Here is a 24,785-nt window from a genome sequence, read left to right as displayed (position 1 = left end):
ATCATTGGCAAGGATATAGAGCAGTATGAACACTTACCTACTACCAGTAGAGTGGACATAAATAATTTGGAAAGCTATTCGTTAATATTTAGTAAGGTTTAAAAACAGGAATATCCAGCAATTTCACTCCTAAGACACATTTGTAAAAAAGTCATATACAAGAATATACATTACAGCATTGTTTATGATGGCAAAAATACTCAAGCAATCTAAACTACTAATAAGGGACTTCCCTGGTGGCACACTTGTTAGGACTCCACGCTCCCAATGATGGGGGCCCGGGTTCAATCCCTGGCCCAGGAACTAGAGCCCATATGCATGCCACAACTAAGAGTTTGCATGCTGCAGCTAAGAGTTTGCATGCCACAACTAAGGAGCCAGCAAGCCTCAACTAAGGATCCTGGCTGCTGCAACTAAGACCTGGCTCAAACAAACAAATAAATATTTTTAAAAAATAAAAAAATAAACTACTAACACAAGGATGGATAAAGTATGTACATTATGCAGCAGAATATATATAATTATTTATTCAAAGTAAATGAATTTAAAGCTACATATATAAAAATGGACACATTTCAACACAATATTGAATTAAAAAGCAAGTTATAGGAGGTTATATATAATACATATACCATTTATACAAAATTATAATGTGCAAAACAGTGCTGTGTGTTATTTAAGAGTGTATTGATTTATAGCAAAGGTAAAAAGGTATTCATAGGTAGAGTGAACTCTAAATTCAGTATATTGGTTACTTTTAGGGAATAAGGGGAAGGAAATAGTGGAGAGGAATATGCAGATATATGGAGAGCTTCAGCCATATCTAATGTCTTATTTCTTTTCAAAAATCTATCTGAATGACTTGTGGCAAAGTGTTAAGATTTGATCAAGCTCTGGATAGTCAGCCAGCTCATTATATTAGTCTTTGTAATTTATGTATGCTAAAATATTACTTGTGAACAATTATTATTGTCGTGTAAGAATTTTAACAGTTTATTTTTATAAAGCTTTTTTAAAATTCTTATTAATTTCAGCATCGGTATCAAGTCCCATTGTTGCAGGTGGTTTGAGAAACCTACATGATAATAAAGTTTCTGGTTCGTTGTCTGGCAGTTCTGCTAATCATCATGCTGATAATCCTAGACATGGCTCAAGTGACGACTACCTACACATGGTGCACAGGCTAAGTAGTGACGTATGTAATATATTAGTTATCATTAAGGTAATAAAATAGTTCTAATATTTGTCTCATAACCTAGTATTTCAGTTCTGTAATTTGAAGGATATCTACCTTTTACTGAGGATTATACTGGGTCTGAGAATCTAGCTGTACCTGTAGAGCAGGGTTGGTAAACTGGCCAGTAGTCTGACCCATAAACTAAGACTGATTTTCACAGTTATAAAGAGTTTAAAAGAACAACAACAAAGAATGTTATGTGACAAACTGTATATGATCCATAAAGCCTAAAATATATACTATCTGTCCCATTACAGAAAAAGTTTGCCAACCTCTGGTCTAGAGGTTTAGGTCCTTAATGAAATATACTTCATTTTTAAATGTTTGCTCACACAAAGATGTCCTCTTAAATAATGAGCCTTTATTTATTAGTGCTTAGCTCTTTTTCCCTCTAAGACTTGTACAGAAATTTTTTCCCTGAAATTTAATGTTGCTTTAATGTTACTGAAATATTCCACATACTGGAAATCTGTCTTGTCATTGGTTTGGTGGTATTATCGCATAAGTTACATGTGTTTAAGTTTAACAAAGATGACATTGGACTCTGCCCTCAAGACATTTACATTTACAGCCTGGTGGGATGTTCAGAGCTCCTTTGGTAGAAAATAGCAAACAAAAATGAAGCATACTAGTAATACCAGTTTTCTTATTCATTGCTATGCTTAGGCTGTTGATTCTTTTGGATACAATTTCAATTCTTCTAAGATATACCACGAAGAAAACAGGAAAGTGCAGAAGAATTATGCTTTTGAATACCAACACTTTACCTGTCAGTAATTTATGTCTTTTATTGGTTCTCTTTAAGATTTCTATAAAACCTCTTCTATCATTCAAGATATAAATGTTATACTCTATTCCTAGGATGGAGATTCTTCAACAATGAGGAATGCTGCATCTTTTCCCTTGAGGTCTCCACAGCCAGTATGTTCCCCTGCTGGAAGTGATGGAACTCCAAAAGGTATCATTGTAACAAAAATTTCCTTAAATTTTTCACATTTCAAATTGAGTAAAGAATTCAGACTTCTTAATTCAGTTACCAAAAATTATTCTCTATTGTTTTTCACTTATTATAGAAAAAAATGAACCTGTACTTACTGATACTGTTTTCAGATATATACAGTATCGTTCTTACTAATAATCCAGTGGTCTTTTCAAACCACAATCTTTTTCATCTTTCTTAAATATTTGAAATTATTGATCAGCTTTCCCCAATCTTCACCCTCCCCCCAAAACTTATTTTGTATTGAATCCACCTATTTTCCTCATCCTTTTCTCATTGATTTTTTTTTTCTTCATTAGCTCTTTTCTCTGCTCTATCATTTCTCAAGATTTCTATCATTAGATTTTTAATCTTCCATTGTACTTTTTTCCTTGGCTATTTTACTCAGTTTTGGTAATAGCGTTTGTTACTTTTGTGAACAGGACTCCCAAATCAATGTCTTTTGCTTCCAGTCCTGTCTCCCAAGTTGTAATTTTTCATTTCCGGACAAAACCTCCTCATATCTAGCTGGTATTTCAAATTCATATTCAAAATTGTACTCACTGTTCTTTCTGCCATTCCTGTTTCTCTTAATGCTATTCCAAATCCTGAATTATCTTTAAAGTCTTCTCTTCTTAGGTAGTCATTTATCAAAATGGCCAGCTCTATGTTAATTACTTCACTAGATCTCTTACACCTACTTTCATTTCTGCTTATTAAAATCGTATTAATTCTTCAAATTCTAAGTTAAATGGGTGATCTTCTATGGACCCTTCCCTGGTTTCCCCAAGCCGTTAGTTTCTGTTTTTCTAATAACTTATCCTGTACTATCTTGTGGACATGAATTCTATTTTATTTATCTTCAAATTCCCAAAGAACCTTGTGTGGTCTTCTGTGTATAATAGAGTCAAAAAATTCTGAGTCCAGGTTTGAGCTATTATTTAAAATACTTAAAACTAAGGTCTAATAATTGGAGTCATCCAAGTTTGTTGGAAGAGAATATTGTATCCGCTTTAGAGAAGTAGCTTTAAATTGCAATATAGCTGATAACAAATTTTATCTAGCTGTGAGAAATTCTAATTATAGCCGTCTAAAACATGGACTGGTCTGCCTCATTGTAAAGATTTTTTTTTTCATAGATTATGTTCCAACTCTTTGATCCAGGGATATTCTTCATGAGGTGAAAGTCGAACTTTTATGAGCCATTCTAATACAATAATTAGAATTATGAGCCATTCTAATTCTATAATTCTATGAATTTCCAGACATAGAAATAACCCAGCTTTTGAAAGAGAGAACAACTTCCAGAGTAACTCTGTTTGTACTTTAGGTATCAAAGTTAGGTACGTATCTCACAAGTATTTTCAGAGTAAGAAATAATCAGAGTGTCAAGGAGGAATAACAGTGGGATAGCTGGTTGCTCTAGATAACCAGACCATTTTTCCTCTAACTGTTGAGGATGGATAGATGAGTGAATGGATGAATGGATTGTTAGGTGGATAGATAACTTTAGATAGAAAGAGAAGAAAACTTTAGAACAGTTAACCTCACAAACACATTAGTCATCAGAAGCCTCTATTTCTGTTTGTGAGGTGGTTTTCCAACTAGTTTTGAAGGTTGAATGCATCTTCAGTTAGCCTAGTTTAATTTTTAGATAAATTGTTGGAATTTAAAGTTTGTTCTAAAATAGATATAATGTGACATGTAAACTTTAAATAAAAAGGCAATATGATGTGTTATAATGTGTAAGATGTTACGGAAAACCCGAACGAACATTTTTTGGCCAACCATATAAAGCACTTTTAGCTTGACTGATTTTTATAATTTCCTATGGGTTTTTTAAATTTTTATAATCTAATTCAAAGAAATGTATATATTGTTCAGATACAATTATACTTTTATTTCTGAAGCACATTGATGCAGTTCTTCCTTACTGACAGCTTGTTAACTAGGAAAAATTTTCCCATTCGATTAGCTTACTTTTAACACTTCCTTATATCGTATAGTGTTTAATTTAATGGGATCTGGGCTGAAGATATTTTATTTGCTGGACCTGCATATTTTTCTAATAAAAGGAGGATTAGCAAGCTGAAGAGAGTATGTGAATGATGTTAAGTGGAGGGAGAAAGAGAAGACCACATAAAGGTATAAATTAATACTTTACTACCAATTTGTTAAGTAAGTGAAGACTGATCATTGTAATTTTTCCCACTTCCTTTTTCTTATACCATTAAGTATTCCTGTGAGTGTACACCCTAGGATTAATTATTTTATTTTTTTGTAATTTGACAGTCTTATTTTTACTTTAGACACGTCAGTTTTCCTAGATAATAAGTGAGAGAATAGAGATTATCATACCCCAAATATTTGTGTTGCATCTTTAGAAATAGTGAAGCCTTTTGCCATTTTCAAGCTAAGTATTTATATTTTTTACGTGAAAAAATAGAAATAATACTGGTCTGGAAGATGGAATACTCATATTTTAATTCAAACCTGGATCGTCTACCAGCAAGCTAAAAGACCATGGGGGACACATCTTTAGGCTTTCTTTTCATATTCTGTAAATAAGTAGCTTGGATGAGATAATTTAACATTTTTTCTAGCGGTACTGTATTGTCACTTATTTAATATGTTTATCACATTGTCTGAAAATGTAAATCTAGCACAACTGTTCATTCCTGTTGAATTGTTTTTCTAGGATCAAGACCACCTTTAATCCTACAGTCTCAGTCTCTACCTTGCTCATCACCTCGAGATGTTCCACCAGACATCTTGTTAGATTCTCCAGAAAGAAAACAAAAGAAGCAAAAGAAAATGAAATTAGGCAAGGATGAAAAAGACCAGAGTGAGAAAGCTGCAATGTATGATATCATTAGCTCTCCATCCAAGGACTCTACTAAACTTACATTAAGACTTTCTCGAGTAAGGTCTTCAGACATGGACCAGCAAGAGGATATGCTTTCTGGTATGGAAAATAGCAATGTTTCAGAAAATGATATTCCTTTTAATGTGCAGTACCCAGGACAGACTTCAAAAACACCCATTACTCCACAGGATGTAAACCGCCCACTAAATGCTGCTCAGTGTTTGTCGCAGCAAGAACAAACAGCATTCCTTCCAGCAAATCAAGTGCCTGTTTTACAGCAGAACACTTCAGTTGCTACAAAACAGCCCCAGACTTCTGTGGTACAGAATCAGCAACAGGTATCACAACAGGGACCTATATATGATGAAGTGGAATTGGATGCATTGGCTGAAATTGAGCGAATAGAGAGAGAATCGGCTATTGAAAGGGAGCGCTTTTCAAAAGAAGTTCAAGATAAAGGTAAAATAGTCTCATTACTACCACTTCATGCTCTCGGCACATATTTAATTATAATGTCAAAAAAGTTTTTAAAGTAACTCTTTTTTTCTCATTATATTTTATAATTTTTAATGTTTCTCCTCAAAATTATGGTTTTATTACTAAAATGCTCACCCCTCAGAAGTTAGTCTTAATTTCATTTCTTATCTAAAACCACTGTCTGAGATATGGTAATTCTATATAACACATCTGTCACCTATTATATACCAAGTTATTTTATCTGTGCTTGTCTACTAAAATGAACATTAGCATTTCTATATTACATGTGTTTTCCACAAGTTATGTTAATATAATTTTGCATCTTCACCTTTTTTCTACCAAAACAAGGTTAACACTATAGAATTATTTTGAATCAGTACATTTAAGAAAAGTTTGTATGTTTATTATGCAATTAGATTTTTCACTTAGTTTCTAATTCTGTCATCTCTTAATAATTGAATTTTTTTTTAAGTAAAAAAATTAGGAAAGAATTTTAATATGAAATAGCAAGCTTTAAGAATCAGGGATCTTTTGTTGGTGATTATGGTTAAGTGTTCTCTTTTGTCTGACTAGTGTATTAGGATGGATTTTCAAGACACCTGTTCTGTGAGTTTATGGGCTTTCTTTTGTGCTTTATAAAAAATTATAATCAAAGTAAGTTTTGTAATTTCTTGATTATTTGGTGAACATTATGTATACAATCTCTTAAATTTTTAGAGAGACTAATGAATCAGTGGTTGAAATTAGTAATTTATGAATTTGATGTCTCTACAGTAGACGCATATACACATTTGACCATTCAAACCAAAGAATACTTTAAGATTTAATTTTATAGTTAAATATTCTAGATTGATTTATAGTTCTTAGAGTTTCTGTTTGGTCATTATAAAGCAAAACTTCGTGGTGTTGACTAGAGCTCATTTTTATCTGTGATCTTGTTCATTATGTGACAGGATCCTTTCTAGATAATTGTGTTCCTCTGCTAAGAAACATGCTGAAGATTCATATTATGTTTCCTATCATTTGTCTCTTTTTAATGTTACTGGAAAAACAGACTGTATTTGGTAATTGTTGTACTACAGTGTTTGCTAAGTGCATAAATCACGGGTAGATGCAAATAAAGAGATTGCTAGAAATCTTCATTTTATTGGCTAGGGAACTGGTGTTGTTTTTTTGTTTTTAACTAGCAAATCATGGACGTTAAAGATGAAATAAAGTGTTGCTTGCCCTTTTTCTCTTTGCTTAGTAGTGTGGGATTTAGGAAATAACTCTATGGGTTCCAATATATATCTCTTCCTCTAACCTCTAATAAAAGTATATGCATGTCAGATGGAGAGAGCAGTATTATTCAGCTGCTCTCAATAATATTAACCTTACCAAAATTCCTGAGTCCTGTGACAGTTTTGCAGAAAACATATACAATTGTAATTTCTTGACCAAGAAATATTAGTTGCCTTGAGAACTGAACTTTTGCATGACGTTTTAATCTGTGTTTTGGAAAATTATATTCTTTAAAAGAAGTATAATCTTTTTTTAATGACCTAATTGTTGGTAGGAACGAAAACAGAGGAAATGAGCTTTTTTTCTTACTTTTTTTAACTTTACTGTATCATATTTGTTAAAACCAAAGTTTTTACTTTTAAAAACTGAATGGAAATAAGGATGCTAATTGCATGCTAGCAAACTTATTTTAGACTACTAACTTTTCTTTGGGAGATTAAAACAAAATCGACAAACAGCATACTGTTCTTCCTGACACTTGTTATGTATATTTTAATTTTAATTAACAGTTTTCTCTGTAATCTCTGATGGTGTGACTATAACAAAGATAATTGAAAGGTTGAGTGAGCAAAGTTGACTTAGAATTTTGAAACAATGTAATTTGACTTACAGAGGTATCTGGTTCTATAAAGATTTAAGGGAAAAGATGAACTATCTGATTTTCAGTTTGATTTAGATGGTTTTTCCCAAATTGGTTATGCTGATTTGGCCGACCTCATATTAGTGCTGTCATCTCTAACTTGCCTTCTGACAGCTTTATTTGAAAACCTTTGGAATTTTAGGTACCAGCTAACATTTGTATCTTGTCATTTTATATTCAATTTCTGCATTGTATGATGAGATAGTGTTTTATATATAAGTAGTTATCTTGAGATTTTGGAAAGATTAAAGGGTTGGTATGTTTCTCTAAGTTTGTAGGTGAGGTCATAAATAAAAGTAAAGTTTTCTGAAGTGGTAGTCTTACAGTCGGCCCTTGAGAGATGAAATACTTCTTTGAAATGAATTTATCACTAGTTACCACTACATTTTAGAACTACTGTATATTGTAAGATTGATATTTACTGTATTCTAAGGTTTGGCACGGAGTACTTTTTTTATAACTATTTTATTGCTGGTGGCAAGGAGCAAACGAGACTACTTGTGTGGTATACATGGTTTTACGGAGCACTCTGCTCTAGGTTCTGAGCTTGTTTCCCATTATATTCATTTGTTACGAATGAATGAAGCATTCCCCTCAATAGACCAGAAATCAAAAAACTGTACCTTGTAAATAGATTAGAAAGTTTGGCAGACATGGTTGTTAGATAACTATGGAATTCAGGAAAAGAGATAGAATGCTCTTAGAAATATTTTACATAGGCTGCGGTATAACCTAATACACCTCTGTTGCACACACAGAAGACACTTTTCTGGCTGCTAGATATTTATGTTCCTTTGGCCTGTTCTCTCTTCTTTGGAGAGATTTATATACACTGATAGGTTAATTCTGTGCAACCTAATATTTTATAATATTCCTAAAGGACCTTCTTCTCAATCTTTTGCTCAAACTTTTAACATCTGTAATTACATAAACTAATTTCAAAAGGCTCTTTTTCTTTGCTTCTGGGATGAGCTGTCATAGACATTAATATCTCCATGTGCTGAAAATTCCTGCTTTCTCTTGTTAAAGAGGGGGTTTCTTTGTTCATCTTTGCCTGTTTCATCTTTTCCCAAGGTCCACTTTCCATGTTAGCAAGTATAAGGAATGGTCTAGCGTCACTAATGTTTTTTATGATGTTAAAATATTCTTGCACTGTAACCCTGATTAGAACTAAATTATTATCGATTGTCATTTGGAATAAGAGACTGGGATTTGGGACAGGAATAGGACAATTAGTCACTTAGCCTGTACTGTGGTTTAGGGATGGGACTTTTTCATTTTTTATAATTGGCTATTGTGTGTACAGTTGTTCTGCTTTTTGCTTTAAGTGTTTTCATTTATCACTTGTAGATTTAGGCAAGTGATATAGTTTGTTTCGTACAAGCACAACTGAGTTCACAGTTTCTTTAAGGGCCAGATATTATTTTCAAAATACCAGCATCAAGATGACAAGTGTTGTTGGTCTTAAAATTATATCTTTTTGTATGCACTTTCTTCAGGAACACCTGTATTTTGATAGCTAATTTTATGGTTCCCAGTGCTTTAGAGGGCTTACAGGTAATAGTGTCCCAAATATTAAAATTATTCTTCATAGAGATGGCTTTCCATCATTAGGTGAAGATTATTATGTAATGAAGACTGATAACAAAAGTGAATAGACAAAAGTGGCCTGTGCAGATTCAGAGCCACTTTACAGGAATAAGTTCATGGTGGAACTGAATAAGATGAAGTGAATCAGAACCTGCGTGCTCTTAACGTATCCAAAAGTCCTTGCAGCAGTAATGGAATTTTTCCAGGTTTTACAGAAGAGGTGTAGTACCTTTCAATAGTTGAAAAATTAAAACTTTGTATTTAGCAATATTTTATGCATAGTAGAGAAAATTATAAGATCTCCCCCAATCTTCATATATCACTCATGTGCAAATGCTTTTCATGTTTTTATTATAAATAATCATAGTGTCTATAAAGATAACTAAATCGAACATGATAATTTCTTTGAAATTAAACTCTTTGCTAAATTTCCATTTTAATAATGAAAGATAAATTAGAATGAGGTTAATGATCTATTAATTATTAAGTATTTTGTAATCTTTTAAAATTTAGCCTTCAAGTTATTTTAATGTTCTTCTGAAAGACAGATTGTTCATATTAATAGAAGGATGAGCCACAGATCTCCTAAGAGAGATCTTCAGATGCCTGAGATCTATGTTATTAATAGTTCTTAAGTATGCTTAGGTTACCATTTTAATGACTTTCATGAATCATATTTCATTGAAAAATATAAAAATCTTAGATTAGATTATACTATTTAAATTTCTAGATCCTTAAAACTTTTTTTCTAAATGCTTATCATAAAAGTTTAAGGGATAAGTATAAGGTTACAAAGCATCCTGTTTTTGAGGTAATAATTATTTGGTGTGCCCTTTGGCAAGATATAAAGATGATTTTGTGTGGCAGAACATTCAAAAGCAAAATTCTATAAATTAGTATTCTAAGTGCTTTTTTCTTAGGTATTGATGCAGAAAGCTTCATATAAGTTCTTACCAGGTTAGTTTTAACTAGGGAAAACAGTTTAATGATAATATACTTTATTATTATCATTATGTAGTTATTTTGCAAGTGGAGTATATGTGATGATAGATTTGACTTCTGAATTACTGAAAAAGCAGAATGGCTTAGTTCTTCAAAAAATTACTGGAAAATATCTGAAGTAAATTTTAGTAATATTTGATTAGATTGTAAGCTGTAAGGGACTGCTACTTCTCACTTTCAAAACAAAATGATGAAACTTTGGTGTATAAAAGCATCATTACTATTAAAAACATTTTTTTCAGTACTTGGTTCCCTAATATTAAGGAGCTGTTTTTAGTGGTCATTTTGACTTTTCACCTTGTGATCTTTTCCTTAAATGATACTGTATCACATTAATGAATAGTATAAGAGAATCTAAAGATTCTCCTGAATAAAAGAAAAAGATTAAAAATAACTTTTAAAACAGCCAGGCAATTCAGCAAGTAGCATTAAAGCAGGCAGAGTCTCAGGGTGCTATAATATTATAGTTATATATCATGTTATGATTCCCAAGACCTAATTGGAAATTCAATTTATAGAAAATGACCTAGGAGCCTCTTGAGTCAAGTGGAATCATGCACAGAAATACATAGCTGTTAAAAATACCATGACATTTTGTTATAGTGGTAGATTTGTGTTTGTGTGTATTTTTGTCTTTAAATTGCACATAAATACTGTAAATAATTTCTTATTGAGCCAGTATATAGACCCCTAGAACTTTATGTTGAAGAGCTGAAGCATTTTTCTTCAGTTGAAGTTGCTTAGGAAAGATAGCGTTTATCTAAAAAGTTCTTATTATATGCTTCTCATTTTTATAGTTATGTTTCCTTGTCTAAAGATACTTCTAACTGTGTGTTAGCTTTTAAATTCCATTTGTGCTGTTGACACCTTGAAGAATTTGAATCCTGGATCAAAGGTTAATAACAAACTATTCTTTTTTTTTTCTTACTCTCCTCATTTACCTTTTTTCCAGTGGCATGATTTCTATTTTCTTTTGAGTTTTATTATTTTCCATACTTTTCTTACATGTGACAAAAGCACCCTGTTTTGTATGTTGGCAGATTTGGGGCTCTTTGTAGTTTTTATTCAGTTAGCAGTTTAAATGATCTTTATACTATACTCGCTAATATTTATTGAGGTACAGCAAGCATGAATATTTCCTCAAACCTTGGTTTAAAAGTATTATGCCATTCGTGCCTACTTTTTTATATATGCGTATTGACATTTGCATTCACCACATTTTTTAAAAATGTGACTTTAAAAAATAGTCAAAGTCCATATGGTTTTTAATAAGATAAGAATATATGTCTATTACTGATACTGAATATTTATCTTTGAATTTCAGATAAGCCTTTGAAAAAAAGAAAACAAGATTCTTACCCACAGGAGGCTGGGGGTGCTACAGGAGGTAATAGACCAGCTTCTCAGGAGACGGGTTCTACGGGAAATGGGTCAAGGCCAGCATTAATGGTTAGCATTGATCTTCATCAGGCAGGAAGAGTGGACTCTCAGGCCTCTGTAACTCAGGATTCAGACTCCATAAAAAAGCCTGAAGAAATCAAACAATGTAATGATGCACCTATGTCTGTTCTTCAGGAAGATATTATTGGAAATCTTAAATCTGCACCAGAAAACCATCCTGAGACTCCTAAAAAAAAGTCTGATCCTGAGCTTTTAAAGAGTGAAGTGAAACAAAACGAAAGTAGATTGGCGGAGTCAAAACCAAATGAAAACAGATTGGTAGAGACAAAATCTAGTGAAAGTAAGATAGAAACTAAAATTGAGGTACAAACAGAAGAACCTAAACAGAATGAGAACAGAATGATCGAATCCAGACAAAATGAGAGCACCACAGCCGAGCCTAAACAGAATGAAAACAGAGTGTCTGATACAAAGTTAAATGACAACAAACAAAATAATGGCAGATCAGAAACAACAAAGTCAAGACCTGAAACCCCAAAGCAAAAGGGTGAAAGCCGACCTGAAACTCCAAAACAAAAGAGTGATGGACATCCTGAAACCCCAAAACATAAGGGTGATGGACGGCCTGAAACTCCAAAGCAGAAAGGTGAGGGCCGACCTGAAACTCCAAAGCAAAAAACTGAAGGTCGGCCTGAAACACCAAAACATAGGCATGAAAATAGGAGGGATTCTGGAAAGCCATCAACAGAGAAAAAACCTGAAGTGTCTAAACATAAACAGGACATTAAATCTGATTCACCTCGGTTAAAATCAGAAAGAGCTGAAGCCTTAAAGCAGAGACCTGATGGGCGATCTATTTCTGAGTCACTAAGACGTGACCATGATAGTAAACAAAAGTCAGATGACAGGAGTGAATCTGAACGACATCGGGGGGATCAATCCAGGGTTCGAAGACCAGAAACATTGAGATCCTCTAGTAGAAATGAACATGGCATTAAATCTGATGGTTCAAAACCTGATAAAATAGAAAGAAAACACAGACATGAATCAGGGGACTCACGGGAAAGACCATCTTCTGGGGAGCAGAAAGCAAGACCTGACAGTCCTCGTGTTAAACAAGGAGATTCTAATAAATCAAGATCTGATAAGCCTGGTTTTAAATCACCAAATAGTAAAGATGACAGAAGGACAGAGGGTAACAAGAGTAAAGTAGACAGTAATAAAACACACCCTGACAATAAGGCAGAATTTCCAAGTTATTTGTTGGGGGGCAGGTCTGGTGCATTGAAAAATTTTGTCATTCCAAAAATCAAGAGGGATAAAGATGGCAATATTACTCAGGAGACAAAGAAAATGGAAATGAAAGGAGAGCAGAAAGACAAAGTAGAAAAAATGGGATTAGTTGAAGATCTAAATAAAGGAGCTAAGCCTGTAGTAGTCCTGCAAAAACTGTCTTTGGATGACGTTCAGAAACTTATTAAAGATAGAGAGGATAAATCAAGAAGTTCCCTTAAACCTGTCAAGAATAAACCATCAAAGTCAAATAAAGGTAAGAATACTTACTCTGATGTCATCTGTGTTCTAGTGAGTTTTCTTTTAAGTTTTAGGGTTACTATGGATAAAAAAATGGAAATTTACAAAAATTGAAACACTACTGCATGGAAAAAGAACAGTATAAAACAACAGTGAAATTATTTGCAGTAATATAGATAAAAAGTTCTCATTGAAAATTCTTTTTCTCCCACCCCTACTACTCACCGTAGTTGTGATTTTTACTGTTGGTTCACAGAGAAGAGTTCCTTTTGCTGTTTAATTATTTCAGTATTTTTGTAAGTTGCTTGCTAATCAAGTGAATGATTCGAATGGATGACTGAAATAGATGTATTTATCAACTTTTTAAAAAGTTATTTTCACTGTACAGAGAATCCATTCTCTATAATGAGGTAATGAATTGACTGAGTTTTAATTTCTAAAGTCTCAGTAAAGCTATGTGGTATACGAAACTCAATATTATAAATTCTTTTAAGAATATTAAGTGTTTCTTAATATTGTTTTCCCACAGACCTATCTCTGAGTTAATTACTGATGAATAGTTTGAGTGTATATAGTTTAGAAAGTTATGCAAATGGTTATTTCATCTTTTTGTGTAGGAGGTGATTAGTTATGAATGTTTTATTTTTTAAAATATGTAGTTTTGCCCTTGTCTATGGAAGAGTAATAGGGAATGATAGTTACCTCTTAAATTGGGTTAAATCATCAGTTTTAAAGGTTTTTTGGTATTTTTGTTTGTTTGGGTTTTTTTTGGTTTGGGGTTTTTTTGTGGGTTTTTTTCTCATGGTTCTGAGTTAAATTCTCCGGTTACATAAATAGTATTGTTTCCAGGAGGAAAAAAAAAAGTCTGAAGTGCTGAGAATACAGTGGCAGTTTGTATAGAAAATATAATTTTGTGTTCCTTTGTATACTATTTTTTATATATGTATATATAAAATTTAATGATGCTGTATGGTAAGACCTGTTTAGCCCGTGCAATATAAATAGATTGGGATATAGTTGTTTTTTTTGTTTGGTTTTTTTTTTTGCGGTACGTGGGCCTCTCACTGTTGCGGCCCCTCCCGTTGCGGAGCACAGGCTCCGGATGCACAGGCTCAGCGGCCATGGCTCACGGGCCCAGCCGCTCCACGGCATGTGGGATCCTCCTGGACCGGGGCACGAACCCGCGTCCCTGCATCGGCAGGCGGACTCTCAACCACTGCGCCACCAGGGAAGCCCTGGGATATAGTTTTTAAGGCAACAGAGGTGATAGTTTATATGATTTTTAAATTCACATTCTGTGAAAGAAGTTCATTAAGAACTTAGATTTATACTTATTAACAAATACATGAAACTCTAGAGTTATGATGTCCAATATGACAGTCACTAGCCTTTTTAGGCTATTAAGTTTAAACGATGTACAATTAAAAATTTATATTCTCAGTAGCAACATGTGACAAGTGTTTAACTTATTAACGCAGAGAGAGAACATTTGCATCATCACAGAAAGTTGTGTAACTGCACTTAACGTATTAGGAGACACAGAAGGTGTATTGGTTATTAGTTTTGTAAAATGCCGTTGTACCATCTCTATCAAAAAAAGCTCGTTGAAAACATAGTATTACTACTAAGAACTCTATTCGAAGAAATAATGTGTCACGACTAATCTGTTTTTATTCTTGTCTTCTCAAACGTTTACTGTCTCACTGTTAATTTATTTGGTTTTGTCTTTCAAAAATGAAAAAAGATTGCCTCTGAATCACTAATATTTGCACTATTTTATGAAGCTTTCAGATTTTAAATTACGGCTGTCAGATCTATAAAAATTAATTATGATTTTAGCTTTAATTAATAGTCTTTAGTATTTAACTTGAATGCATCTTTTCAGAATTGTTTAGGTAAAAGAGCTTGTTAGAATGTAGTGGCTTGCACTAGAATTGTTGTCTTTTAGATAAAGATTGTCTTTATTAATTTTCACTGAAAGTTTGGGAGTGGCTTATATATATAAACTAAAGAGTATAAGTTACACAACTGTAGAAGAGTCAGATGGAAAGATGGAAAGTGGTACCCTCTTGTCCCCTTGATCTAGACCATCTTTTTCTCCCCTGCCCTCTGTCAGCTTATTTATGCCAGCCTTGCTTTTCTAAGCTCTGTTCTAACAAAGAATCCTTACAGCTGAGTATCAAGAAATGAATATAGCTCCTAATTAGTAACTGCTGTATTATTTCTCCTGGTTTTTTCCACATGTAATTTCATTGCTTGTGAATACAAATTTTTTAGTACTAATCCAGTGTTTTTCCTAAATATACCTTTAACACAAATGTATATACTTGATATGTTGATGTTAGTGAGTAACTAATCTGGGTGTGTCTGCCTGTTAGAGTATGGTGTTTGTGTGTATGCATGTGCATGTATGTATATACACACACATATGTCAATATATATGCAACTATATTAAGTGAACCTTTTCATCAATGCTTAGGTTCATTTCAGGATCCCACGTAGATATCTTTTTGGCTTTATTTATACCATAGAATTAATATCTGCTTTTCAGTAATGTACTAATTTTGGTTTTATTTTAGATCTCTGCTACTAAGTTAACAATAGCAGAGGTATATAATTGTGGATTTTTAAAATTACATGCATAGGAAGGCCAGTTGTGGATTACTGACCCTTTGTAGTACACATTACTTGGTATTTTCTTCAGAGAGTCACAGAAAATCACATATTCTGACATATTGGTGTTTTCTAAGTAAAAACTGAATATTGCTGGAATACTTTTTTGTTGATTCTTAGGGCCAGAATTCTTGGTAGGTTTTCCTTTCTTGGTAGAGCCATAAAATTTCATCTGATATCCATATTTAAAATAGCCATCCTTTAGGGTAATTTTAAATTCCTTGAATATGCTTTAAACTGGTAAATTTTGAATGGTAGGGATATAGGTTTATGACTCCCAGTATAGGTTACTTATTTTTGTCTGTTGTATGAACTTATTAAATGTAAAGTGACATTGTTAACATTTAATTTTATTTCTGTGGGGATCTGTGTATGCCCTAGTACCTAGCATAATACCTAGTACATAAAAAGAGCATATTAAATGCCTGTTGAATGAATAGACTGTATTGCTACAATGTTAGGAAAGGCTTTTGTGTGCAGATTAAAATTGTATATTTATCTTTTATGTTCCCACCTGTAGATCCTAGCTCAAAAGCTACATAATTTTCAGCTGTTCCCTGAACTTTGTAATACCTCTTTCCACCCTGTCAACTACTAGTTTTTGTTAAGCTCCAAAGGAGACCTACTCATATTCATGTTGTTTAATTTATTCTTTACCTTTATTTTGCTCTATAGCTGTTACAAGATTGGCTCAGAATCCATTCTGTTCTGATTTCCTGGGGCTGTTATCTTCCCAGTCTTTTTACCATCACCTTGTTTCTTCCTTGCCAAGGGGAGATGGGAGTGGAGAACCAACATAACCTTTGTAAAAACTTTAAATTAAAAAAAAATCTTCTATCTATTAAAATATACTTCAAGCAGTATATTAAATGCAAAAATAATGTCTTTATGGTTAAAATATTTTTACTTATAATATTATCCTAATACACCCTAACGTACAGTATGTCTCCCGATTAAAATATAAACTTATACCATCTTTAAGTCTGGGCATGATCATCAACTAATTTGCAGTATGTGTTGCTAACAGTGTATTATTTGTAATTACACACTATAACAATTTGATTTTGGTTTTTTACAATTCCTGAGTGTCTCAAAATACCTAAGCTTTATATCCAAGGAAATCACTTTTTCTTCTTCCTCCCCTTACTTCCTTCTTAATAGTGTATTGTTTTCCATCATTTGCGCTTACTGCTTTCAAGAATATAACATACCATCTGTTATTTGAGATCATGGCCTTTAAACTAAAAAGTTATCTAACAGCTCTAATAGTCAACAGTGTTTAAAATATAGTGCTCATTTGATTAGTTAATGATTGCAGTCATTATTAGAGGCAGTTATTTCACCTCAGTTACTACTGTAGTAAACTGTTGATCACTAAAATTAGTTTTTGCCTTTTATGTAGCATTCATATTTTATGTAGCATTGGATTGTGTTTAGGACTCTAGGCTTCGTAAGTCTGAGAGAAAGTACTGTTTCTGAGAGTGAATTTTTGGCATAGTTTATGAATTCCTAAATCGAGAAATTCTCAGTAAAGTAGTTATGATTATAATATTCAGAATCCTTAATTATGCTGCAGTAGAAATTTACTTTGGCTCATTTGAACAATATATAAAATACTCTTCTAAAAAAATAAAACTTTTAGTTTCCGTAAAAACTTTATTATTAGTTATATCTTTAGGAAGTTTTTGGAGAATATTTATTACAGAAGTTGGCATAATACACACTTGGCTGTTGTGATTTTAGAGCAATACTTTGAAAAATTTTGTCCATGATTTCTATTTATAGAATTTCTCTGGTTCAAATATTACTTAGTAGATAATTGATATAAATATTGATTTAAAGAGATTCATTAAGTAGAAGTTTTCATAAAAATTAAATGTATTAAAGTTTGCTAGCAGTGTTCTCTTTCCTTCCCGTTCATTATCTCAGGCCAGCTAAGGACATAGCTTCTATAAGGTTTTCTTATCTGTAGAAATAGATATATGGTTGAAGGGTGAGAGAAAACAAATGATTAATTCTGAGAGAACCCGCTACTATTTATGAAGAAATACGTATTACTCCAACATACTGAATTCTCTCTCATTCTAAAAAATGCTTTTGAAACCCACCCCTACAAGAGCATGATACAGATATTAAGATAATGAATACCTGCTTGATAACTGTAACATTGTATGTATATCATAGTATTATATTAAATAGTTAATATATTTTTAAATTATTGTATATAGTATAATATAGTATGTTATAATACATATTATAATGTATTACAGTATATCAAGTAGGTATTCATTATCTTAATATCTGTGTCAAGTTCTCATATGGGGAGGTTTTCAGTAGTTTTTTAAAGAATTCAGTATGTTAGAGTAATATATATTAGAGTTAACAGTATATGCTGTACTGTACTATGATATAATATGATACAATATAATAAGAATTTTTTAATATGGATCCTCTTCTGCACCCACAAAAAAATAGCATTCTTTGACTACTAACGTGCTAACTTTTGACAATTCTCCGTTAAGCCCATTATACATTGTAGTTCAAAGAGTACTGGAATCAGAGCCTTCAACAAATCATAGCCTTTCAAAGCCCTGATTCAAAGTTCATTCACTTTTAAAATAGAGAAACCAATTTTTTTCCTACTTTGTGCAGTTATGAAGACCAAAGCGAATCTTATAGTCAGAGCTAAAATTTGTCTAGTTTTTTTATATAAAGAAATGCAGTCATCCCATTTTTAATTGAATATATCTAATAAAGTAATTTTTAAAGATAAGTCTCACTTGTGTATACATACTTTATATTCAGTGTATATCTGAAAACATTGCTGCCATCATTTATTTCATTCCAGTTTTATTGAGATAAAATTAACGTATAGCATTGTTTTAGTTTAAGGTATATAAAATAATGATCTGATATACAGTCATCTCTCGGTATCCACAAGGAGTTGGTTCCAGGACCCCTCACAGATGCTTTCAGGTCCCTTATATAAAATGGTATCATACAGTCAACTCTTTATATCCGCAGGTTCCCCATCCACAGATATGAAGGGCTGACTATATGTATTTATTGTGAAATGATTACCACAGTAAGTTTAGTTAACATCCATCATCTCATGCTGTACATTGCATTACCAGAACTTATTTATAACTGGAAGTTTTTACCTTTTGACTGCCTTTACCCATTTCATCCACCTCCTACAGATTGCAGAGATCAATCTGTTCTTTGCTTCTCTGAATTCTGTTTTTGTTAGATTCTACGTATAAGTGAGATCATACAGTATTTGTCTTTCCCTCTCTAACTTATTTATCTATCTTAGCATAATGCCTTCACAGTCCATCCATGTTGTTGCAAATGGCAGGATTAACTTCTTTTTTGGTTGAATAATATCCCATTGTGCATATATGCCACATTTTCTTTATTCACCCATCAATGAGCTAAACAACTTAGGTTTTTTTCCCATGTCTTGGCTATTATAAATACTGCTACAATGAAAATGGGAGTGCAGATATCTTTGAGATAATGGTTCCATTTCCTTCAGATATATATCCAAAAGTAGAATTGCCCAATCATATGGTAGTTTTTAATTTTTTAAGGAACCTCCATACTGTTTTCCATAATAGCTGCACCCATTTACATTCCCACCACAGTGCATAAGGGTTCCCTTTTCTCCACATTCTCATCAACACTTATTTGTTGTCATTTTCATAATAACCATTCTAACAGGTGTGAGGTGATATCTCATGGTTTTGATTTTCATTTCCCTCATGATTAGTGATATTGAGCACCTTTTCATATACTTTTGGCCATCTGTATGTCTTCTTTGGAAAAATGTTCAGATCCTCTGCTCATTTTTTAATTGGATTGTTTGGTTACTTTACGTATTGAGTTGTATGAGTTCTTCATATGTTTTAGATATTAGCCCCTTATCAGACATTGGATTTGCAAATATTTTCTCCTATTCAGTAGGTTGTCTTCTTGTTTTATTGACGGTTTCCTTTGCTATGCAAAAGCTTTTTAGTTTGACGTAGTCCCACTTGTTTATTTTTGCTTTTGTTGTCTTTGCTTTTGGTAAAAATCATTGCCAGGACCAATGTCAAGGAGCTACCGCCTATGTTTTCTTCTAGGAATTTCATTGTTTTGGGTCTTACATTCAAGTCTTTAATAAATTTTGAGTTGATTTTTGTGTATGGTGTAAGATAGCTGTCCAGTTTCATTTTTTTGCATGTGGCTGTCCAGTTTTTCCAACATGATTTAATGAAGTGACTGTCATTTTCCCATTGAATATTCTTGGTGCCTTTTTGGTAAATTAATTGACTATATATGCATGAGTTTATTTCTGGACTCTCTGTTCTCTTCCATTGATCTATGTCTCTGTTTTTATGCCAACACCATACCACTTTAATTGCTGTAGCTTTATAATATAGTTTGAAATCAGTAACTGTGGTGCCCCCAGCTTTGTCTTCTTTCTCAAGATTGCTTGACTCTTTGTCTGTTTTGTGGTTCTACACAAATTTTAGGATTGTTTGTTCTATTTCTCTGAAAAATGCCATTGGAATTTTGATAGGGATTGGATTGCACTGAATCTGTAGATTGCTTTTGGTGGTATGGACATTTTAACAATATTAATTCTTCCAGTCCATGAGGATGGAATATTTTTCCATTTATTTGTGTCTTCTTCAGTTTCTTTCATCAACTATGTCTTACAGTTTTCAGTATACAGATCTTTCACCTCCTTGGTTAAGTTTATTCCTAGATATTTTATTCTTTTTGATGCAGTTATAAATGGAATTATCTTAATTTCTCTTTCTGATAGTTTATTGTTAGTGTATCAAAAAAGAACTGAATTTTGTATATTGAATTTGTATCCTGCAAATTTACTGAATTTGTTTATTCTATCAGTTGTGGTGCAGTCTTTAGGGTTTTCTGTGTATAATAACATGTCATCTGCAAATAGTGACAGTTTTACTTCTTCCTTTCTGATTTGGATGCCTTTTATTTCTTTTTCTTGCCTAGTTGCTCTGTCTAGGACTTTCAGTACTATGTTGAATAAAAGTGGCAAGAGTGGCCATCCTTATCTTGTTCCTGATCTTAGAGTGAAAGCTTTCAGCTTTTCACCATTGAGTATAATGTTAGCTGTGGGCTTGTCATATGTGGCCTTTATAATGTTGATGTATATTCCCTCTGTACCCATTTTGTTGAGAGTTTTTATTGTGAATGGATGTTGAATTTTGTCAAATGTTTTTTTCTGCATCTATTGATATAATCATGATCTTTATCCTCATTTTGTTAACGTGGTGTATCATTGATTGATTTGTGGATGTTGAACCTTCCTTGCATCCCTGCAATAAATCACATTTGATCATGGTATGTGATCTTTTTATTGCTAATATTTTGTTGAGGACTTCTGGATCTCTGTTCATCACGGATATTGCCCTGTAATTTTCTTTTCTTGTAGTGCCCTTGTCTGATTTTGGTATAGGGTAATGCTGGCTTTGTAAAATGAGCTTGGAGGTGTTTCCTCCTCTTCTATTTTTAGAAGAGTTTGAGAAGAATTGGTCATTACTTCTTCTTTAAATGTGTGGTAGAATTCACCAGTGAAGTCATATGTCCTGGGGTTTTCTTTGTTGGGAGGTTTTTGGGACCAGTCACCTAGTAATTGGTCTGTTCAGATTTTCTATATCTTCATGATTTAATCTTGGTAGATTATATATTTGTAGGAATTTATTCATTCTTCTAGGTTGTCCAATTTGTTGGTGTATAATTGTTCATAGTAATCCCTTACAGTCCTTTGTATTTGTGTGGTATCCGTTGTAATGTCTCACCTTTCATTTTTATTTATTTGAGTCTTTTTTTTTTTCTTGGTAAGCATAACTAAAGGCTTGTCTACTTTGTTTATCTTTTCAAAAATCCAAGTCTTACTTTCATTGATCTTTGCTATTCTCTTTTTAGTGTCATTTTTGTTTATTTCTGCCATGGTGTTTGTTATTTCCTTCCTTCTTCTACTAACTTTGGGCTTAGTTTATTCTTCTTTTTCTACTTTATTCTTCTTTTTCTAGTTCCTTGAAGCAAGTTAGGTTGTGCTTCTATCATTTCTTTTTCTCACTGTGTATATATATTAAGGAAAGGATCTTATGATCCCTGCTTCTAGTTTCTATATTAGGTAGTAGTAAATTGTCATTTACATAAAAAACTTCTAAAAAAAATGTTTCCTTTTGTAGTTCCTCCTCATGGTAATTTGACAACTGCACAATATCAAAACCATGATGCTTAAAACAAGAGTTTTCTTTAAATCTCTTCTTATGCATTCTTCATTTGTAACAGTGTTCTTTCTTTCAGTTGCTTTAAACCAACTCCTTGGTATTTTGTCTTCATTAAATAAGCCAATTTGCAATGGCCTAAACTGTGCAGAATATAAATATATAATGACTGCACTTGCAGGGTGGGTGGCACTTTGTTTCATATTGAATAAAGTATAACAGGATATAAATTGGGGGTAGGCAAACTTCTTGTGTAAAGGCCCAGATAGTAAAATATGTTAGGCTTTGTAGGCCATTTATCTCTTAACATTGTAGTACGAAAACAGGCATAGACAATATGTAAATGATTGTGTGTCACTGTATTCTAATGAAACTTTATATACAAAAACAGGTGATAGGGCAAATTTGACTCACAGGCTTTAGTTTGCTGAACATAATATAAATATAAAATTGAAATTTTATATAGGGGCATCTGATAACTAGATTCCTTATTCTGTAGCAAATGAGACTCAAAATTTGTATTTCACACTATCATTTGAGTATTAAAAAGACTGATCTAGATAGAGTTTTGAATTATTTTCCTATTTTTTATCCAATATTTATAAATGTAATATGAAATTAGCCAAATATAATATTTTTGCCAGGATATTTAATACTGAGCACTTAGTTTTTATGTAGTAGAATTATATATGTTATTAGTATATTAATATGTAATTGATATATTAAATATAAACATATAACAAGTGTATACAGGCTGAAATTACCTTTAAATATTTTATACTTGTTGCATGTCAATTATGAAATCTTCTCTCCCATCTTTTCATTTTGTGGATAACTTCTCTATAATTGTCAATATAGAACAACTAAGAACTGCTTTCAGGATTTAAAAAAGAATTTTCAGCTGGAAAAATTTCTTGAAAAATCTCACAAATTTATTCTAATGATTACACTAATCATTCAATAAATATTTATGGCCATCTTCAACATCCCATGCACTCTGCTAGATGATGCAACTGGAACACAAGTCTGTGACTTTATCAAGCTTATGATCTCATGGAGGATATGGGTAACTAAAGATACAGTGACAGTGTAATATTCTTAAGAAAAAAGGTGTATATGAATCCAGAGGAATAAGGAATCACATGTGTTTTTAGCACAAGGGTAGAAGGAAAAAGCACTACAAGTTTAGAGAAGTTAAACATTTGGCTCATTTAGAGTACAATGTGGAAGAAGTAAGGTAAGAGTAGATTAGTTAAAATTAAACATTGTTTTACAGCCATTAGTAGTAAAAACAATCAGAAAATATGCCATTCCTAGTGTTGTTAGAAAATGTTTTTCTAGAATATTATAAAATAAATGTTGCTAAAATTCTCTACATATTCAACCTAATGTAATAATAGTTAGTTGAATACCTAATAAACATAGTTTAATACTTGATCAAATTGATTAAAATATTTAAATAACATATCAACAGTGAATTTTGTTGTCCTTGATTTCATATTTTCTGGTTTCTTCGTGATCTTAAACATGTTAAATAGTTAATATTATTTTGAGCTAAATATTCCTTTCTAAAGTTTGGCATGATAAGTATATAATAGTAACATTACCACTTTTCGAAAATGGTTAAATTCATGGCATTACTTACTTTTCTCCTGAGACATGTTGAATATCTCTTAGAAGATTTCCTTTCTAATGTCTTTCCCCTTCCAGTCCATCCCACAAATTACTGCTAGAGTAACATTTCTAAAGTACATTCTGATTCTGTCCCTCCTCAAAAAGACTGTAACATCTAAACCCTACCTACTTTTATGGACTTACCTACTTTTTCTCCCTATTGAATATCATGCTCTGTCCAGAGCAGACAGAGCTGGAATGCTCTAAAATGGCTACCAATTCCTAGTGCTTGTCCCCTGTTCTCCATCCTCCACCTCACTCCACCTCATCTCTGTTGAAAACCCACTGTGTTCATGAAATACCTCCTAATCTCACAAATAATCATTGACCTTTTTCTTGTTTCCATAAAGTATAACTTTTATTTCTTTAGGAAAATTCATCTCAAGTTGGTATATTAGCATTCATTTCCTTCAACTCCTGTTACAAATATCTTTTACAAAGGTGCAGTGTAGTATACCTATCATTTTGCATTCTATTTTCTTTACATTTACTATCTCTGTACTAACATTTTTCATAATTATACTTAATATGATTTACTCTTCCACTGTGATCCCCTATTGTTGGACATTTTGATATTACAATAGATAAAACTGATCTAAACATCTTTCTTCATAGAACCTTTTGTTATACAAATTTTCTTGGAATAAATTTCCAAGAATGGTATAAATGGGTTGAAGGATTTGAACACCATTTGCTGTGTGTTATATATTCTACACTGTTAGCAGAATCTGAGTGTACACATTTCAGCAAATTGCAAGTAGACCTACAGAACTCAGAAGGAAGCATAGATCATTTTATATCATTTCGAACAGTCTTATGCATAGCAGTTAACTCCTAAAGGCATTGCCATGTAAAGCATAGTGGAAAACTTGATCTTTTCAACGATGATCATGAGTCAAGAAACTTGTCTTGTTAAAAAAAGATGCATAAAGTGCTTTTTTAGAAAGGTTTACATAAAAATAATTAAAAGAGTAATTTCTGAGTAATCCAAGGTTTTATTGTAACAGGGCTTCAAAAGTGTAGTATTGGCAACTTTTATATCAGACTTAAAAATGTAGATAATTAAGTTCTCTGATACAAGGTAGTGAATATTCTATCAGCTTATAATGAGTAGAATCAATTTGATTTGAGTATATTATTTAAATTATAGTTTATTTTTCACTGAACCTGTAGTT

The 24,785-nt window shown here is 32.4% G+C and overlaps 1 protein-coding gene across 2 annotated transcripts in view; it reads left to right on the top strand.

Moving 5' to 3' along the window:
* Positions 1-24,785, top strand: part of NIPBL (NIPBL cohesin loading factor) — a 198,224-nt gene that overhangs the window by 96,007 nt on the left and 77,432 nt on the right. For both annotated transcript variants that reach the window (XM_082621433.1, XM_082621434.1), the window contains exons 7-10: positions 1,035-1,195; positions 2,099-2,195; positions 4,915-5,541; positions 11,397-13,022. In XM_082621433.1, coding sequence (XP_082477559.1) covers positions 1,035-1,195; positions 2,099-2,195; positions 4,915-5,541; positions 11,397-13,022 — 2,511 coding nt within the window. The remainder of the gene's footprint in view (positions 1-1,034; positions 1,196-2,098; positions 2,196-4,914; positions 5,542-11,396; positions 13,023-24,785) is intronic.

The sequence above is a fragment of the Mesoplodon mirus genome (assembly GCF_964341445.2).
Source record: "Mesoplodon mirus genome assembly, chromosome: 5".
NCBI classification, from domain to species: Eukaryota; Metazoa; Chordata; class Mammalia; order Artiodactyla; family Ziphiidae; genus Mesoplodon; species Mesoplodon mirus.
The sequence above is the reverse complement of the archived record's forward strand: the minus strand, read 5'-3'. Positions and strand labels throughout refer to the sequence as shown.